The sequence below is a fragment of the Talpa europaea genome (genome assembly GCF_964194135.1).
Source record: "Talpa europaea genome assembly, chromosome: 11".
Taxonomy (NCBI): domain Eukaryota; kingdom Metazoa; phylum Chordata; class Mammalia; order Eulipotyphla; family Talpidae; genus Talpa; species Talpa europaea.
The window spans coordinates 54104799-54125144 of NC_140078.1; the positions used below are offsets into that span (position 1 = coordinate 54104799).

A 20346-nucleotide genomic window follows, 5' to 3' on the forward strand; every position below is an offset into this window, starting at 1 on the left:
TGATCAAAAATGTTTAGAAACCTCTGTAATAAATGACCAATGTTCTTCCAGGCAATTTCTTATCAACAGAGTTTTTTTTTAAGTTGATTCTTTTCAGTACTCCCAAAGGGTTTTGTACTTCTATACACTCCAGCTAAGGAGAATGCCAGCATCTTAATAAAAACCACCTGCACCCCTATGTTTCTAGCAGCACTATTTACAATAGCTAAGCTTTGGAAACAACCCAAATGCCCAAAAATAGATGACTGGATCAAGAAGATGTGGTACATATACACACTGGAATATTACTCAGCAATCAAAAAAGATAAACACATGTAATTTGCAGCAACATGGATGGAGCTGGAAGGGATCATGCTCAGCGAAATAAGCCAGAAAGAAAAAGAAAAATACCGGATGGTCTCACTCATAGCAGGAATCTAGAAAATCTAAATAAGGGACTAGGAAAAAGAATAACTGTAAGAAAGAAAAAATCAAAATCAACAAACAACTATGAATCCGAGACACACTATGGGGTGGGGGGGGGGCTGGTAAAGGAGGGATTGGGGTCAAAATAAGGGGGTTGCAATTATATGGGGAATATAAAAATAAAATAAAATAAAATAAAATAAAATAAAAAAACACTTTCAACCAAGGATATGAGGATACCATTTCCTCATGTTAGGGTAAAAACTGGTCTCCATTTTCCAGAGATGCATCCATGGGCTGGCAGTCTTCACACAATTTCCTTGAAGGAAATGGGCCCTCAGAGTGAACCCCTCAAAAGAGGGGTGCTCCACACTTAAGCTTTCTAACTTTCATATCAATCTTCCTTCCACTAAACAACACTCTAGAATTCAGCTTTACTATGTCCAACTATGAAATCCCATTCACATCTAGCTACCATGTTGTAAAAGTTTCTGAAAAATGCATCCCCTCTAAGGTGTATGTATAGAATTGATACAGCATGCCATGATACCCCACACAGAGTATTTTAAAAGGAATCAACTTTCACCCCTAACTATCACAATCTGATGACAGAATTCAGACATGAGAGTAAAAGTAATTAGAAGTAGCTCTTCAAAAACAGAATTTCCTTCTGTCCCTACTCAAATAACTGCTCTAGTCTACTTGTCTATACAACATCATAACAGGAAAGAGAAAATCCTAAAGCTTTAGATTACCATCACTTAACAATTATTATACGTCGAGGACATTATCTACCCAGGTGCAAAGTTTGTAATACTGTGTGGAAGTGAAGACAAAAGTACAATTATGGTCTCCGAAGCAGCAAATTGGTGCATCTGTCATGGCTTAAGATGCAATGTTACAAATAGTAGTAATGATTTACAGAGGCCATGTGTTATTTATGCCTGCATAGCATCGTGTCCCAACACTTTCACCTTGAAGAATTCGCCTCCTCAATTTAGTTCACAGGGTTATAGTGTGCTACTAACTCTAGACACAGAAACACAACCCAGGCTTGGCTTATCAGCACATCCTTTGAACGGATTTGTGCTCCAAGAAGAGCTCACCTTTATGTCTGACTAGACTATTGCAATAGAAGAGTAATCTTTATACTAGAATTTGTAAAGATGGTAGAATGTAAATCCAGAACTTCCTGAACCTATCTGAACAGAAAGTCAAACTATATGAAAGAGTAATGTGAATTCAAAGAGAAGTGAGAAGAAGGAAGAACAAAGAACATTGTTTGGATGACACTGAGCATTGGATCAAACTATCCCTAAAATCTCAATAACCATCAATGTTTGATGTTGATTTATAAGAGACTTATCAATCTTCATTTTTGATTGAGTTTGATGTGCTCTGGTATACCAGAAGTGGATTTTGTGACACATTAAAAAAGTTATATCCCCACCCAAAAAAAAGAATTAAGGGTTCAATCTAAGAGTGTAATTCAAATAATATCATATCCCTTCACCTATTTTCATTTTGTCATGGCTGGTATTCTGCCAGTGACAGTATTTCCCAGCTTTCTAGGAGCTAGATTGGCTTAATGCCTAAGTTTTGCCAATGAGATTTAAGCAGAAATGTCATGTGGTACTTCCAGGAATTTTCCTTAAAGAGATACCCTTCTTTGTACCCTCTGCCATCATGTTTCCTGGAATTTGACTGTAATGGCTGGAGCACCAAGCGTCTTTCTGGACCACAAGGATGAAATTCAGACTTAAGGATGGAACTGAAATGTACCTGATCTTGACCTGGTAGAGCCAGTTCTATGAGAATAGGGATTTTTATATATTGTATTTCCATATAGATTCTTTAGCATCTAAAAGAATATGTATTACATAGTAGAACAAATTAAATATTTGTTCAATGAGCAAATTTGGTATCTGAACCCTAACAAATAGCTCACTTCATAAAATCAGATCATACTAGAACTTTACAGTATTTGAAGACTTTTACTCAGACCATTTCCTTGAATCATCCAGTGGTAGAAAGAAACCTTTATCCAAGAATCACTGAGCTCTAGAGATATACTGTATCTCCTTAATTCAAACTTTCCCGCCACATTTTAAGATTTCCCAAGTCAGAATAGATCATATAATCAATGCATATACCTAATAGACTTTTCTCTTCCACCAAACATTTGCCTGATAATCAATAGTGACTTATACACAAGGAAATATATTTGATGGACAAATATTGTAGCAGTGGAATACGCATCACCCCTCAAAAACTCAAATGATTTTTAGTTTGGTTAATTCAGAAATCTGGGTATTGGGGGAAAGTATCAATAAAAAGGCAGATGAAAAACCATCAGTTTATTCAGCCTCTTAAGTGAAAACCCATAGGACATAACAGAGAAAAACACAAGCCTTAGGACCTCGAAAACCTGGCTCTATCAATTCTCAGATAGGGGATTTGCACAGGATGTTTTTTTACCTGTCCAAACCTCAACTTTCTCATCTGCAAAATGGAAGGAGGAAAAAGTGTACCTTTGACATACAGCAATTATGAAAATTAAGTGCACTAATACAGGTAAAATCCTTACAATAAGGGTTAGTACACCCTGTGCACAATGTGTAATTGTTAGGCAATGACTATGCTGTGGTTTGATTCCTGAATTGGTATCCACTGAGTATCTTGTCATCTCAAAACTAGTAAAAACTGACAAGTCCTTTTCTATGAAGTCCTTCTCTAGAATTTGCCTCTGTTCCGGTGTTCTTTGCTTTCCTAGAGTAAAATACAAAAAGAAATAAATAATTCATAGTGCATGCCCTTCCTAAAAGAACAGGCACAAAGAAGTTAATGGGCAACAGCTCACTGAACAAGTTTTGTCAAAGATATTTGCTTAGAATTTCATTCTGAGAGTTTATAAAGGAAGCATGCCTCTTTGGCGAGTATTATCAGAAAAAGAAATTTCACATCAATTAAACAAAAGTAGTTGAAATTAAGAACAAATTCAGGTATAAATCCAAAGATGACAAAGTTACTGTCCTCACACTGCATCAGAATAGCATGTTTAATCTGTTCATGTCATCCATTAATTTAAGTTTAATATTAAAAAGAATTAGGAAGATATATAGTGCATTCTTGTGAGATATGAATCACAAAAAGGAGTTATCATCTCCCTACTATCTCATTTACCAAACAGAAATTTATAACATTTCTAGCACACTGACATTTTAAATACATAATTATATACATTTGTTCATAAAGTGCTGTATCATTTTAGAGAGATGAGTCAACTGTTTTAACGACATCTAGAATTCAATTGTTTTAATGGCATAGAAAAATATAAAAGCAAATTCAATACAGCAAAAATAGCATCAGAAATTAAAAATCATTTAAAAATCAGTATACCACCTTTTAAAGCTGTACCTACTGGACATAGAGAGCTTTAAACACCCTTAAATTTGTGGGAATTTCATTTTTTTAAGGATAACATTCTAAAAATAGTTCTGTTACATTTAGTATTTTTCCATTATTCTTGTCTTTAAACACACCTTCACAAGCTGCTGAACATAATGCTTTTCTGACTTAATCAGAACCTCTCTCATGACCCAGGAACGTTCAGTAAATAATTATTAAGCTCCAGAGCTGGCTTTTGCATAAGTTGATTTGCTTGAATGCCTATTCACTTAAGGACACAGCTTTTAGTATTGTTTTCAAATCTTATCACCTAATATTAAAAGTAAATGTTAAAGGAAGTGGGGGAGCCATCATCCACTTAGTATATCTTCATTTTAGTATTCCTTTGAAACTATCAATTTCAAACTTGTCCTACATTTATATGCCAGATAGATGATTCTGATTTCGGAATGTTTTCTCTTCCTCTCACAGAAAAAAAGAAATCAATATAGAGTAATGCAAATGAGATGTTTATTAATGCAATGGTTACTATTTTAGAGCCAGGAGAAAAAAAAAGAGAAACAAAAAATCCAAAGTGTTTGCAATGGAACAGTTTTGACAATGTTATTACTAAGGACACTGGTTTTCCTGAGGAAAAACCTCTTTTATTCCTAACAAAGCTGGGGGCTGCAGACTACCTTATAATCATCAATCAAGCTCTCTTCTCACTCAGATTTTAAGCAGTCATTTTTGGACATTATTAATTTAAGACTAACATTCAATTTTAAACAAGAAGGTGAAGCTAATGAGCTAGCATTTCCATTCCCCCCACACATTAGTTGTTATCCTTGTCATACCCACCTACTAGAGGTTACAGCTGAACCTGATTAAAGCCACAGTCACAAAGTAACAGTTCCAGTATTTTTAACTCCCAATGAAACCTTCCCATTTTCTGTCCTCCCCCTTAAAAAAAAAAAATCGCTCCTGTTAAGTGGTCCCAGTGTTATTTTCAGAATAAAACTTCACTTACAGATATAAGCTTTCAAAGGAGCAAGGCATGAACATCTGAACTCTAAGCGCCTCCATCTTTTTTCCTTTAAGGTGCTCTGCAAGCCCTTGGCGAAGAGTGAAAGTCAAAGTTAGTTCTGGCACTGGCTGTGTCACTAGGGGTGGCTCCTGATAAGGCCGTGGAAACTCCAATCCAAACACAGCTCGTGCCAGAATGGTGCCTGGTGTCTGTCTGCAACAGCAGACCTGTTTAATCCAGTACCTACTGTACCTGCAGGACAAAAATGCTGCCTCACACTGCAAAGGGGGCTAAGCAAGGACCCAAACACAGCCAGAAATCCACCCCAGCAGCCAGGCAGCACCTCAGGATGCTTACTTAGCTTTCTTGTGTGCAGGTGCCGGTTGAGGCTTGCAGAGGCTGCGTGTTATTAGAGAACTTGAAAAGGAGAGGTAACAGCACAGACTGTGAATTTCTAACACTTTAAAATTCATGGACTCTAGGAGGGTTTTGGGATGGCTCGTGCCTCTTCTTAGTTTGGGAGATTGCAGGCATCAGCTTGTCACAGACCTCTAGCTGCTTTGCATCCATGCACAGGCATTTCTGGAACTGAAGTTTGCTAACTGAACATGCTATCTTGTTGACAGGCTAGAAATTGGACAGTTAGAGATTCCTACCCTCAGTCTGCAAGAATATAAGGAGGGCTGTCCTTGCCCAGTTCTCATAGAAGTCAAACACGATCTGTTTCTAATTCTGGGTACCACCTTCTAGAACAAATACATATTTAGGCCATACATATGTATTATTAGACTGTCATACAATTAATTCTGAATGCACGGGTATACATGAGGAAAAAAAACACAAATATTGTTTTCAAAAGACACTTTAAAATTCCAATATGACAACATCAATATTATTAAATATTGATGCAACATCTACAGACTCAGCACACCAAGTTATCCCGCAGAGTTATAAAAATATGTATGTTTCTCCCTGTACACAATTCAAAGGTCAGAACAAAGACATCTGGCATTGACTACCTGTGTCCCCTGGGCAAGTGACTTCTCTACATGTAACAGTTTCTCCCCTAAGCAAATGGTCAGAAAACAATGCAATCTCTATAAGCCATAAACAAACTCAAATTCCAGGTAAAATGTCATGAAATTGTCTTTTTTTTTAACTTCCCTTTAATAATATGCAGCAAGGAATCTCAGATAAGCTATTATTGGTTCTTCTTTTTTTTTTCTTTGCTTATTCATTCATTCATTCTTCTATTTAATAAGTATTATGGAAAAGCTACTATGTCAGAGGCATTGCATAAACTCTTAGAGACACATACTAAATAATCACCCAACTGGATAGTGACACATATAACTGCTACAGGGAGCTGGAGACACTAAAATGTAAGGGTTACAAAAGGCTTCTCTTAAGGATGGACCTCTGGGCTGAGATCTGAGTGGGACAGCAGCTGGGAGCCAGGAGGGCCATGGAAGAAGAGCACCCCAAGCAGTGGTAACCACACATGCAAGAATCCTGAAGTGGGAAGTTAGAAGCTCCATTGTGACTGGACAAGAGAGAGTGAGGTAAAGCATGGTACATGTGAGACCAACGCAGTAACCAGGGTCAGATTATGCAGATCTGGTAAGCCATGAAAGGTCGTTAATTTTTTTTAAAGATTTATTTTTTTATTTATGCACACAAGAACTGGGGTATAGGCCAGAGGTGTGAGTGGATTCACCAGAAACAGAGTGGGGAACAGAACAGGCAGACTGACTGAACTACACTGCTGAGGGGAGTAGTGGGCGAGAGAGTGAGGTCTGCTGCACCATATGGGTAGGTAGCTCCCTGGCCGGCTAGGGATTGAACTTGTGCTGCAGTGGCTGTGGCTAGCTTCACAGTGCTGTGCTTAACCTCTCACACCACCAGGGAGGCCTGAAAGGTCGTTACTTTTATCTCAAGAGAGAGAGGGGACTGTTGAGAGCTGGCAAGCAAGAAAGTAATGGGCTCAGATTTAAGTTTTTAGAAAGATCACTCTGACTACTATATTGGGACCAACTGAAGGAGGGGCAAGACTGGCTACCATAAAACAACCCAAATACCCAAAAATAGATGACTGGATCAAGAAGATGTGGTCCATATACACCATGGAATATTACTCAGCAATCAAAAAAGATAAACTCATGCAATTTGTAGCAACATGGATGGAGCTGGAAGGGATCATGCTCAGCGAAATAAGTCAGAAAGAAAAAGAAAAATACCGGATGGTCTCACTCATAGCAGGAGTCTAGAAAACCGAACTAAGAGACCAGGAAAAAGACTAATCAATACAAAGTAAAAATCAAAATCAACAAGCAACTATAAACCAAGGACACACTCCGAGGTGGGGGTGGGGAGAGGGAAGGGTGGGGAGAGGAAGAGGAAGGACTAGAGTCAAAATAAGGGGGGGGGTGCAATTGTATGGGGAATATAACCAAAATGAAAATGCATACATTGTGCAAAGATGAAAAAAGATATAAGAATTATATAAAATAAAATATTAAAAAAAAAAGATTGGCTACCATAATAGACTTGGTAGGAGGTAATGACAGCTCATTAGGAGAGGGGCACTGAGAGGAAAAGGGGGAGGGTGGAGAAAAGTGGGCAGATCACTGGTGAAACTATAGATCAGTAAGTAGAAGAAATGGAGGCAGGGTAGGGAATCCAGGTCCTTGATGCAATAATCACAGTTATTAACAATAGCCATGGAACAACTGCTGCACACCAGGTATTGTGTGGGTACTGACGTAAACAGAAGATTAAGATGCTACAACGCACCTCTCTTCTGTCTAGCATAGTAGAGCATAAAGGTCAAAATGGGGAGGGGAGAGGGGCGGGGAAGAGCATAAGGGACTGTGGTGATCTCACGGGTGCTATGATGGTGGGAGAACTACAGGGACTACACCTGAAAAGACAAATTAAATACTGTACAAAATGATCAACAATATAAGAAATAAATAAATAAATTTAATAATAATAATAATAATAAAGTCCTTCTTGTTCTCCTACCTTGGAAAAAAAAAAAAAAAGAAAATTAAGAAACAAACTGGTATCAACTTATCCAGGTCGAAATACTATCACTTACAAATTTTGTGACTGTGCAAATCTGCTAAATTTTTTGTGCTCTGATTACATCCACTGAGAAGAGGGAAATGATAATTGACTATTCCATAGGTTACTGTTGAAGCTAAAGGAGACATTATTTGTAATGTGTCACAGTCTGTGACACATAATACGTTTTCAATTAAAAAAAATAGCTCTTAAGATTATTATTGTGATTAGGGCTATCTATATGTCCAATCTAGAGAACTGAACAAAACAGGACAGAGTGAAAAAATAGAGAAAGTCAAAGATCAAGGAAATAGAGAGGGTAGGAAATTACCATATCAGGATTTTTAAGGGCCTTTTTTTTTTTTTTAATACAAAGTCACGTTCTCTTCCACGCTGAGCATTAAGTTATAAGTACTGGGTAAGTTTTAGAATTGAAACACTGATTTATTACATGCTTACAGACAGAAAAATATCTGTATTCTTCATGGACTTTCAAATATTGACCAGGAGCCAATGGTATCAATTTCAGCCACTCTAACAAGGCACACAGTATGATGCTAAATGCTCCCCTGCGTTAGACATTAATGCCATCCTTTGACATCTTATCCTGAAAAATCTATCACCCCAAGAAATCTGTCCTTGACCTTTGATTTAAGTGTTCATTTTTTTCCTCTGGCAAAAATACATTCATGTTTATTTATTAAATAAATAAATTTCTCATAAATTTAATATGATAATAACAAAACACACATTTCTCTTGATTGTACTATTTGTTTAAATAATATTACATTTAAGGGACACATTTTCAAATTATTCATGGGCTGTCAGAAAGATCACATTTCATCAGAGTTCTCAAGGAATCTTCCTGATATTACAGTGAAATACTCACCAGCAAATGGAATAAAGTTTGGCTTATATGTGTACATCCACCACTATGTACAAACTTCATAAATATTACATATATTTCCCCAATGCTAAAATGTACCCCTGAGATCACCCAATTATTCAACAAATAGCTTCTAAGAGGCAGGGACCTCATCTGCTTGGTTTACCATTGAAACCCTAGACCCTCTGCACTAAAATAATCCATGATGCTTGTTCAAAAAATATTTTTAAAATGAATTAATCAACACCTTGTAAGTGATTCTTTCATGCACATAGGTACTATGTGTACCCCAAGTCTCACACACACACAAACCTTAAATTTAATTTTAATTTTTTTATTGAATCTGTCAGTTGTTTACATGTCTATATAACTTTGGGGGTACATTTTTACTCCACCATACATGCACATGCTTCACTCACCCTCGACCAAACCTCCCATGCCAATGACCTATCCTCTTTCTTACCCAAGCCCCTCTTCTTCCCTCTTGCTCCTCTCATAATCAGTAAATTTTTTCTCTAAAATTTGTTTTTGCTGTAATTTTCCAGTGCATGTTTTTGGTTATTTGTATTCCACAGATAAATGAAATCATCCATTTTCACCTTCTGACTTACTATATGATAGAAGTGACTACAGTCACCTCAAGGTCCATTCATTTTGTCCCCAAAGATACCATTTCATCTTTTTAAATAGCTGAATTAAGTGCATATTCCAGAAATTCTTTATTTAGTCATTGGTCAGTGCACTTTTAGGTTGGTTCTTGGGGCAAGTGTAGGCAGTGCTGCTATGAATGGAGAAGTCCATAAATCTTTTCATATTTGAGACAAGCCTAATTTTATTTATTTATTTTTTTAAAGATTTATTTTTATTTATACAAGAACTGGGGTACAGGCCAGAGGTGCGGGAGGGTGAGAGGATTCACCACAGACAGAGTGGGGAGCACAACAGGCAGAATGACAGAAATAAACTGCTGAGGGGAGCAGTGGGCGAGTCAGGAGAGGTCTGCCAAGCCATGTGGGTGTCTCCCTGGCCAACTGGGAATCGAACCCATGCTGTGGAGGCTGCGGACAGCTTCACATTGCTGCACTCAACCCCCTGCACCACAGGGAAGGCCCAAGCCCTAACTTTATTTTATTATATTATTATTATTATTTTATATATTTTTACATCATTTTTTTGTTTGCACAATGTATGCATTTTCATCTTGGTTATAGTTCCCATAAAATTCCCACTGCCCCTTGTTTTGATCCTACTCCTTCCTCCCCCCAACCCCATAGTGTGTCTCTGGTTTATAGTTGCTTGTTAATTTTGATTTTTACTTCATTATAATTAGTCTTTTTCCTGGTCCCTTATTTAGGTTTTCTAGATTCCTGCTATGAGTGAGACCATCCGGTATTTTTCTTTTTCCTTCTGACTTATTTCGCTGAGCATGATCCCCTCCAGCTCCATCCATGTTGCTACAAATTGCATGAGTTTATCTTTTTGATTGCTGAGTAATATTCCATGGTGTATATGTACCACATCTTCTTGATCCAGTCATCTATTTTTGGGCATTTGTGTTGTTTCCATAGCTTAGCTATTGTAAACTGTGCTGCTATAAACATTGGGGTGCAGGTGCCCTTTTGAATTAATGTTTCTGTGTCCTTTGGGTAAATACCTAGGAGTGGAATTGATGGATCCTATGGAAGCTTCAACTTTAGTAGGTTGAGGAATCTCCACACAGCTCTCCATAATGGCTGGACCAGTTTGCACTCCCACCAACAGTGCAGAAGAGTTCCTTTTTCTCCACAACCTCGCCAATATTTGTTGTTGCTAGTTTTTTTAATATGTGCCATTCTCACTGGTATAAGATGGTATCTCATTGTAGTTTTGATTTTCATTTCCCTGATTACAAGTGATGTTGAACATTTTTTCACATGTCTATTGGCCATTTGCATTTCCTCTTTTGATAAGTTTCTTTTTAGCTCTTCTGCTCATTCTTTGACTGGGTTATTTACTTTGTTTTTGTTGAGTCTCATCAGCTCTTTGTAGATTTTTGTGATCAGTCCATTATCATTAGTGTTGTGTGCAAAAATATTCTCCCAGTTGGTGGGGTGTATCTTTGTTTTGGTCACTGTCTCTTTTGCTGTACAGAAGCTCTTTAAATATATTTTTTAAAGATTTATTTTTATTTATACAAGAACCGGGCTACAGGCCAGATGTGCAGGAGAGTGAGAGGATTCACCAGAGACAGAGAGGGGAACAGAACAGGCAGACTGATGAAATACACTGCTGAGGGGAGCAGCGGGCAAGACAGGAGAAGTCTGCCCGCCACGTGGGTTGCTCCGAGGCCGGTACTGAACCAGCACTGCAGAGGCCGCAGACAGTCTCACAGCGCTGCACTCAACCAGAAGCTCTTTAATTTGATGTAGCCCCAGCTGTTTATCTTTGCCTTCACTATCACTGCTTTGGGTGATGTGCCTTTATTAAAGATGTTACTGAGGTGTATGTCATGTAGTGTTTCGCCTATATTTCCTTCTATATATTTTATGGCTTCAGTTCTTATGTCTAGTTCTTTAATCCATTTTGAGTTGGTTTTTGTGCATGGTGTGAAGTAGTAGTCAAGCTCATTCTTTTGCATGTAGCAACCCAGTTTTCCCAGCACCATTTATTGAATATGCTCCATTGCATATTCTTTGCTCTTTCGTCAAAGATTAGTTGACCATAATAAATCTGTGGGTTTATTTCTGGGTTTTCTATTAGGTTCCATTGGTCTCTGTGTCTGTTCTTGTTCCAATACCATGCAGTTTTGATTATTATGGCTTTATAGTATAGTTTGAAGTCTGGGGGTATGATACCTCCATTCCCTTCTTTATTTTCAGGAGAGCTTTGGCTATTCAGGGATTTTAGTGGCTCCCTATTAATTTCATCAATATTTGTTCTATTTCTTTGAAGAATGTCATTGAAATTTTTATTGGAATAGCACTGAATCTGTAAATTGCTTTTAGTAGGATGGCCATTTTGATAATGTTAATTTTTCCAACCCATGAGCAGGGGATGTCTTTCCATTTCTTTGTGTCTTCTATTTCTTTTAAGAGTGTTTTATAGTTTTCTTTGTATAGGTCCTTTGCCTCTTTGTTAGGTTTATTCCCAAGTATTTGATTTTTTTTGTTTCAATAATAAAAGGGATGTTTTTTTTTATTTCTTCTTCTTCAGATTTACTGTTTGTGTATAGGAAGGCTACTGATTTTTGCATGTTGATTTTGTATCCTGCTACTTTACTAAACTGGTTGATTAGTTTGATTAGTTTTTTTGTGGAGTTTTTGCGGTTCTCTATGTATATTATCATATCATCTGTGAATAGTGATAGTTTAATGTCATCCTTCCCTATTTGGATTCCTTGTATGTCTTTGTCTTGTCTTATTGCTGTTGCTAGGACCTCTAGTATTATATTGAAAAGTGGTAGTGAGAGTGGACATGCTTGTCTTGTTCCAGATCTTAATGGAAATGCTTTTAACTTTTCACCATTGAGAATGATATTGGCTATGGACCAAGCCCTAACTTTAAACACAAATAAGAATTGGTAATGAAAGGGCCTCCCTGTTGGCGCAAGGGGTTAAGACACAATCTACAAAGGCAACCACAGCCACTGCAGCATGAGTTCGATTCCCGGCCAGGGAGACCCACATGGCGCAGCAGGCCTCTCCTGACTCATCTGCTGCTCCCCGCAGCAGTGTATTTCACTCAGTCTGCCTGTTCTGCTCCCAACTCTATCTCTGGTGAGTCCTCTCACCGCCCACACCTCTGGCCTGTACCAGAGTATGCATAAATAAATAAAAATCTTAAAAAAAAAAAAAGAATTGGTAATGAAGGAAATGGAAAAATGAAAAAGTCAATGAAGAACAAAGAGTTACCTGTACTTCAATATATTTTAAATCTTAGTAACTATTCCTTGTCCCAAATTCAACAAATCGATTAGAGTCATCAGAATTTTCACTAACCTTTCCACAGATTATTGCGTTAACTAAATGGAACTTTAAACTATCAGCTATCTGTGTAACAGCCAACTTTTCTTTTGTTACTAAATTTGGACCTCAGAATCTTTCTGGAAGGAAAATTCAATCACTATGTTGAACCGGTTAGAGAAGAGATAAGAGGTTTTACTTGTTATAAAGACCAAAACTCAGCTAAAGAAAAGTAGAACTACTGCTTTATCACAGTCAGAATTTTCTTATTTTATTTGAGAATTAAGTGCTTTATTGTCCCCAAAGCACACCACTGTTTTATATATTTTCTTTTGATCATCATTGTTCTTTTTAGTAAAGTCATACTTCTACCCACCAGCTCTCAATAGAAAATACTTGAGGGCTTACTACGAGCCAAGCATTGTACTGACCCATGAGTTATCTTCTACATAATATTAAGAAGCATCTAGGGCCTCCCCTGGTGGTGTAGCAATTGAGCGCTGGGTTGCAAGGCTGCCCGCAGCCTCTGCAGTGCCAGTTCGATCCCCAGCCACCACAAGGGTCCCATAAAAAAAAAAAGAAGCATCTACAAAGTCATCAAATGTTTCCCTTGATCCCAGCCAATGGTTCCTAAACCAGCATTCCTATCGGAAAGCTCTTGGGGACCCTTCTCCACACCCCATTCCATCCTCTTAAACACAGGAATACTTAAAAGTATAGATGTCAAGAATCTTTCCCCAAACAAATGACTAAAGGAGACCCTCCAAGTCAGTTTGGGATTCTTTTAAAAAGATTCTCAAAAGGCCTGCCAGGTGGTGCAAGAGGTTAAGACGCAACCTATGAAGCTATCCGTAGCCACTGCAGCACGGCCAGGGAGCTGCCAACATGGCACAGCAGACCTCTCCTGACTCATCCACTGCTCTCCCCAGCAGTTAATTTCAGTTAATCTGCCTGTTCTGTTCCCTACTCTGTATCTGGTGAATCCTCTCCACCCCCACACCTCTGCCCTGTACCCCAGTTCTTGTATGCATAAATAAATAAATCTTTAAAAAAAATAGAAAGATTCTCATAAAAGTTTAAAGTAAAGTCAGATCTGGGAAATACCAACATGTAATATATTATATCATATATAATTATACATATGATTTATGCAAATTATCCAAGAGTGGTGAAATCTACCCCAAAATATAAGCTCCCTTTATTTGTTGAAGAAAGAAGTGTTACTTGTACAATTTAATTATGTCAATTATGCACTTAGAATTACTACAGATATGCTTTAAATATTCAGTGAAGACATTTTCATATGGTAATTAAAGAGTACCATGAAAGTAGTGATGAAACTCTCTCCATGTGCCATTATGCTCCTGTTCAGTGAAAACCAGATGCTACCAAAAACACCCTGCAACTCAAAACTGTTCCTGATTTGCCCAGCATATAAGAGGCCCTGCTCGCAGTATTATGGGGAACCTACAGAGAAGACAGAGACTCATCAAACTCACATCTATCTCTATGTTAAGAGTGGGGAGAGAGGACAGACTACCAGCCCCAATAACTCCTTCCCAAGGTGACTGCTCCTCATCTTTCTGATCAGGTTTCATATGTTTTGCATTCTCCCTCAGAGATGTCTTTCCTCTCTGTTTTTTGTTTTCTTGGTGATATTTATTGCTTTCCTTTATAGGACTTAATCCAACTTGCAATCATTCTATTTGTTTAACTGGCTTTCAAACTTGGAGGGAATGTATTTCCTCCTCAGAGTTAGTAAGTGCTCAATAAATATTTGCTGGATAGATGGCTAGATCAGTGACAAAATACAAATAAAAAAATCCATTAAGAAGGACCAAAAAGCATCATTTGAAGACATTTAATTAACTAGAAAGGCAACATGCATAAATGGGAAGTACAATTGTATCATCTTTGCTTGGAACTGTTTAGCTGTTGAATACAACTCACTTTCATAGATAAAGTTTTGGAATACAAAGTTCTAAGAACTGACCCAGTAGTTTTACCATAAAACCCTTATTAAGAAGATTGCAGGGGTCTCCCTGACAGTGCAAGGGTTTAAAAAGCGACCTATGAAGCCGTCCGCAGCCTCTGCAGCAGGAGTTCGATCCCTGGCCAGCCTCGAAGCAACCCACATGGCACAGCAGACCTCTCCTGTCTCACCCACTGCTCCCCTCAGCAGTGTATTTCAGTCAGTCTGCCTGTTCTGTTCCCGACTCTGTCTCTGGTGAATCCTCTCACCCCCCCACACCTCTGGCCTGTACCCCAGTTATTATATGGATAAATAAATCTTAAAAAACAAAACAAAACAAAACAAAAACAAGGCCTCCCCGGTGAAGCAGTGGGTTAAGCACCAAGCTGTGAAGTTGTCCGCAGCCTCTACAGCATGGGTTCGATTCCCGGCCAGCCAGGGAGAAACCCACATGGCGCAGCATACCTCTCCTGCCTCGCCCACTGCTCCCCTCAGCAGTGTCTTCTGTCCATCTACCTGTTCTGCTCCCCGCTCTGTCTCTGGTGAATTTTCTTACCCTCCCGCGCCTCTGACCTATACCCGAGTTCTTGTGTAATAAATAAATCTTAAAAAAATTGATTAATTAATTAAAATTAAAAAAAAACAAGACTGCAGGAAATTTTTATTATCTGGAGAAATAACTTTTCAGTCCTACTCAATCATGTTTTTTTTTTTTTTTTTAATAGAGGCATGTTTTATTTATTTATTTGTTTGTTTGTTTTGTTTATACATGCACTGGGTACAGTCAGAAGCGCGGGAGGGTGAGAGAATTCACCAGAGCCAGAGCGGGGAGCAGAGCAGGCAGAAGGACCGAAGCACACTGCTGAGGGGAGCAGCGGGCGGCAGGAGAGGTCTGCGCACCATGTGGGACCCTCCTCCGGTGGCCGGGGAGCAGCCGGGGATCGAACCGGCGCCGCAGAGGCCGCGGGCAGCTTCGCAACCCAGCGCTCAACCACTGCGCCACTGGGGAGGCCCCCTACTCAATCATGTTTATCTCTTTCATTCTGTCTCCAATGTTTTCTACTTCTAAGAACAGATCTATCTCCCTGTAACAATGAAGGTATAGCATCTTATGAAAGACAACTCATCATACCTGGCACACAAAGAAGCCCTGAAAGGTTAAAAAGGAAAATACAGATGAGACCAGGATGACCCCCGGTAAACTTGACCTAGACTCACAAGGGCATTACATTTTTCCTCAAAAAAATTTTAGTGCATGCAGTAATTTTTTAATTATACAAAATTTTAAAGCAAACAACAAAATGCAAGGAAATATTTGCTACAGATTAGATCCAAAATATTTAAATTATTAATAAAAAGACTCAAAATTAACTCAAAAAGGAAAATAATAAATCAGGAAAAATCCATAAATAATTTAGAAAAGAAAAATACCTAATGTTCAAATTTACTATAAACGAAGTAACAAATATAACTACAAACTTATTCCTTGTCACCTTCCTAATGAGTCATCATTATTAAAGAACCATTATAAACATCCAGAGAGAAAAAAATATATCAATTTTAAACTGTTTAGAAAAATCTGTTCTTAGAATATAAGTATACAAAAGAAGCATTTCAAATGCTGCCTGAAGTAAATTTTTAGGCAATTTAGGAAGAAATATATGAAATAATAGCGTGGCCCTCTTGTTTAATGTAATAATAAACACAAAGATTAGTTCCCTTCGCTGAGATCTCTGATATACTCTCACATAGGCTCCCCTTTAAAGGAAATACTTGTTCTGAATTACAGGTGATTCTGGATATAAACTTAGCACCATTTTCAACTGGAAACAGCACAGGTGATGGTGCAATGTGCACGTGTGCGCATGCATACACACACATACACACACACACGCACGCCATGTACTGTTCATATCCTTACCTTACTTTGGTAAGTCATTTAACTTCTGAGTCTCAAGATCTCTAAAATGGAGATACTGATATTACCTATTTAATATAAGAATATCATGATCAAATGAGAAAGCTAAGATATGAAAAGTACTTAACATAGTAACTGAAAAAAATCAGCACTCAATCACCATTATGCTAGGAAGGAGTTATTTCTGAATACTGTATGTAATGAAAGCCTGTCCCTAGAGCCTCAAGGATCTTCAAGTTTTAGGGTAAATAAGTTATTTGAAGTCAACAGTGAAAATACTTTTGAATGTTATATGAAGAGGTTACAGATATAAAATATGTGTAAACTCAGGAAATAGCTGAAGAAAATGAGAATATATTCACCATGAATATCTAGAAAACAAGATGGTGGTGATTTGTAATTTCTTCTGATATTGGATAACTACTGTGCCTTTTCAATGGCTGGCTTAGGCACAGAAAAATATTCTAGCACAGGGTAACTTCTGCTCTGACTCAGTGTGTCAATTATGTTTTAAATTTATAGTTTCACTATACGAACATAACTAGAGGTCAAGCAGGAAATCATGTATTTAAATAAGCAAAACTATAACAAATCAGATCTCTTTGTATCAAATAGATCACCTTATGTTAAGTTTGTGTTAAAAGTCAAATTTCCCAAACTTCTAAAGCTTCTCAATACTTTCTCTTATACTAATGACATCCTGTTTTAGTTATGCTGAGCAAACAGGATTTAAAATGAGAAAAATAATATTTGCACAGAAACGCTTCCTGTCTGTTGATTAAATCCAATCAATCATAATAAACTCAATACACATTAGTGTTCTGTATCTAATTTACACTCTAGGGAGTCTTGCCTATAATCAAAATGTATATTTATGTTGATAGTAAAATGTTAAAATAACCAATATTTTAAATTAATAGTCTGTGTAATTTCAAGTAATACTGCCACATGAAGTGACATAAAGACATAATGAAAGCTTTGCTTAAAAAAATAGGTTTGTGTTCTTCAAAAACATGTCTATCAAAGCTACCTAATTCTCCCTTTAACATTTACTAAGTATTTATTATCTGGTAGATATGACAAGACTGGTGATATAGATGCAGAGAATAATGACCACTCCCACTCAAATATAGTATTCATATATTATTTCATTTTTTTAAAAAAAGGAGGGAAGAAAAAAGACAGAGAATTCATCATATAGTCACACTGAAAACTGTATCCCATATTTGCATATCACACTTCACATTTAATCTCTTTTTATTTAAATAAAGAAACCGAGGAATAGGAAGCAAGGCAAATAACTTGCCCAAAGTCAAGATTCAAATGTGTTGCAGAACTGGTGTTTGAAAGACCAGAACCAACAAGCTACTCTCTCTTTTTCAAGTTGATGCAAGTTACCCAACAATCACAAAAGCAAATAATTCGAAAATTGGAACTGTGCACTGGAGTTGTCTCTCTATTTGTCTGAACACCAAAACCCATATTAGATTCTGAGTTCATGAAGGTGTAAACCATTATCTGTTTAGTTCACCTCTTCATCTTTAGACACAATTCCCAGACCCAGGAAGGCGTCCAATAACTGTCAACAGGTTAAATGATTAATTGGTTGACCATGGTGCTTTTTTGGCCATTTGTGCTCATGACTGCCTTAAAAAAATATGTAGAATGAAGAAGGTTTCCCAGGATATTTATCCCAAGCATGAATTAAATTAATGGTATTCACTAGAAAGAAACATAAAGAAACACACAATGCTTGTCCTCAGTTAACTAGTAGAAAAGAGTTAGGAATTGTGTACAAGTTAAAAAGAGTAACTTAACACAAAGGATAATCAATGGGAGAGGCAAGGTTATGCTAAGAAAAGGAAATATTAATTTAAAAGGCTTTCTATGGAAACAAGACCTCTGGAAATTGGGGGGAGAAGGATGAACTTCCTTTGGCAAAGATGGTAATTCTTAAAAGAAGTTTCCCAAAGTGAGATGATCTCAAAGGGAGACATATAGACTCCACATTAAATAACCATGAATTACCCAGTGAGAAAGGCCCTTTCATATTTCTTTCATCTCAGGAATAGTCTCTGTTTGATGCTAATATGTCTTCAATCTCTCAACACTTGCCTTTTGTAACCAAAAAAAAAAAAAACCCTCAGATCTCAGTCTCAGGCTCTTCCAGAAAACATGCCTACTAAGAACCTAACAATTTTCCTCCACTTTTATTGTATTTATTTTATGCGTACTTCATTTATTATAACCTTTTTTAAACATAGGTTTAATTTTTTAAAGCACCCAGATACTATATAGGGGCAAAAGTCATGAAGTTAGCAAAAGAATGGCTAAAATTTTGGAAATAATGATTATGCAAGAAATAAAGAAAATAAAGAATATGCAAGATCCTTCAGTGGAATCAAGATTAATCACAGTCCACAAATAGTGGCCTACTCAATTGTAGAGAGAAGTTAACAGCTACAAAGAATTCAGTCTGATAAAGAAAATCATGCAGGGTTCTGAAATGATAGCAAATGGGTCGTGCCCTAATCACTCCCTAAATGTGGAAAGTGAGCATAACTCTCAGATATGATCCCATACAGTTAAAGCACCGGCCTGGCCAAGTGGGACTGAGACTATCACAATGAAGTGACATGACAGTGCTGTAAACAAGGGCTCATTCCATTAAAAAAAAAAAAAGGCAAGGCTGTTAGAACAAAATGTCAGCCATGCTCCAAGGAGTTGTTTTAATATATAACAACTTTTCCCCTCATGATGTAAAGGTCATTTCTGCCTGTGTTATCTCTTGGAGCACAAATGCATCTTATAGACCAATTTTGTTTTGGCTTCTTTCTGATTTCATAAGCAAATAACAACGGAAATTCCCAGTACAGATTTTTTTTTCCCCTGGCTGTATAATACTTTCATACACTAGATGGAGCCAACTTTATATTGCTTTGGGATTCATTCACTGGCTTTGTGTTGTACTTGAAAAAAAAATCATACACAAAGTTATGGGAGAACTGTGTACCACATAAAAATATTTTAATTTAAATATCTTCAAATTTAATTTTAAAGATCAAAAGGTCCCATCATTTTTTATCATTCCGCATATTTTGTTATGACTCTTAATCACAAATTAATATTAAACTCTCAGTAATGCTATAAATGTGTTTAAAATATGTGTATCTTTGGTTTATTAACACACATATATATAGTAAATTTCTAGGGTGGGAAGAGGATTAGGGCAAGAGTTGTCGGTAGGTAGACTATAGATCTGAATCCTTAAAAATAAGGAAAAAAAAGTTTCCGGAGCAGGGCGGGGGTGTGTATGTGTGTGTGAAACTGCTGACACCATTGCAAGAAGAATGGCTTTACCTCCAAAACTAGGAAAGGTACACTGCCAGAAAACAAGAACATACTACAGCTGTGCAGTCACTCCCCTGGGGCTGGGACAGGGCAGTAGGGTCACGGAGATGACTCTCTCCAATTGGTCAAGGTAAACTCAATAACTCTTCACTGAATCTTAATCCTTCAGATTTTATCCCCAGAGGATATTTGATATTGTTTAGAGACACTCTTTGTTGTTACAAATTGAGAGGGAAGTGCTATAAGAATCTAGTAAGCATGGGGCCTCCCCGGTGGCGCAGCGGTTGAGCGCTGAGTTGCGAAGCTGTGTGCAGCCTCTGCAGCGCCGGTTCGATCCGCGGCTGCTCCCCAGCCCCTGGAGGAGGATCCCACATGGCGCGCAGACCTCTCCTG

General features: G+C 37.6%; 1 protein-coding gene across 7 annotated transcripts in view; it reads right to left on the reverse strand.

The window, feature by feature from the left end:
- The window catches only part of MITF (melanocyte inducing transcription factor), a gene marked incomplete at both ends in the record, with an annotated part of 210293 nt that overhangs the window by 90049 nt on the left and 99898 nt on the right, over positions 1–20346 (reverse strand). Inside the window, one exon of one of the 7 annotated variants that reach the window (XM_084246950.1) lies at positions 4823–4907. The exons of 5 other annotated variants lie outside the window; for them this stretch is intronic. In XM_084246950.1, the coding sequence (XP_084103076.1) occupies positions 4823–4907 (85 nt within the window). Of the gene's footprint in view, positions 1–4822; positions 4908–20346 lie in introns of those variants that run through there. One more of the 7 variants, XM_084246944.1, reaches the window with a different exon arrangement.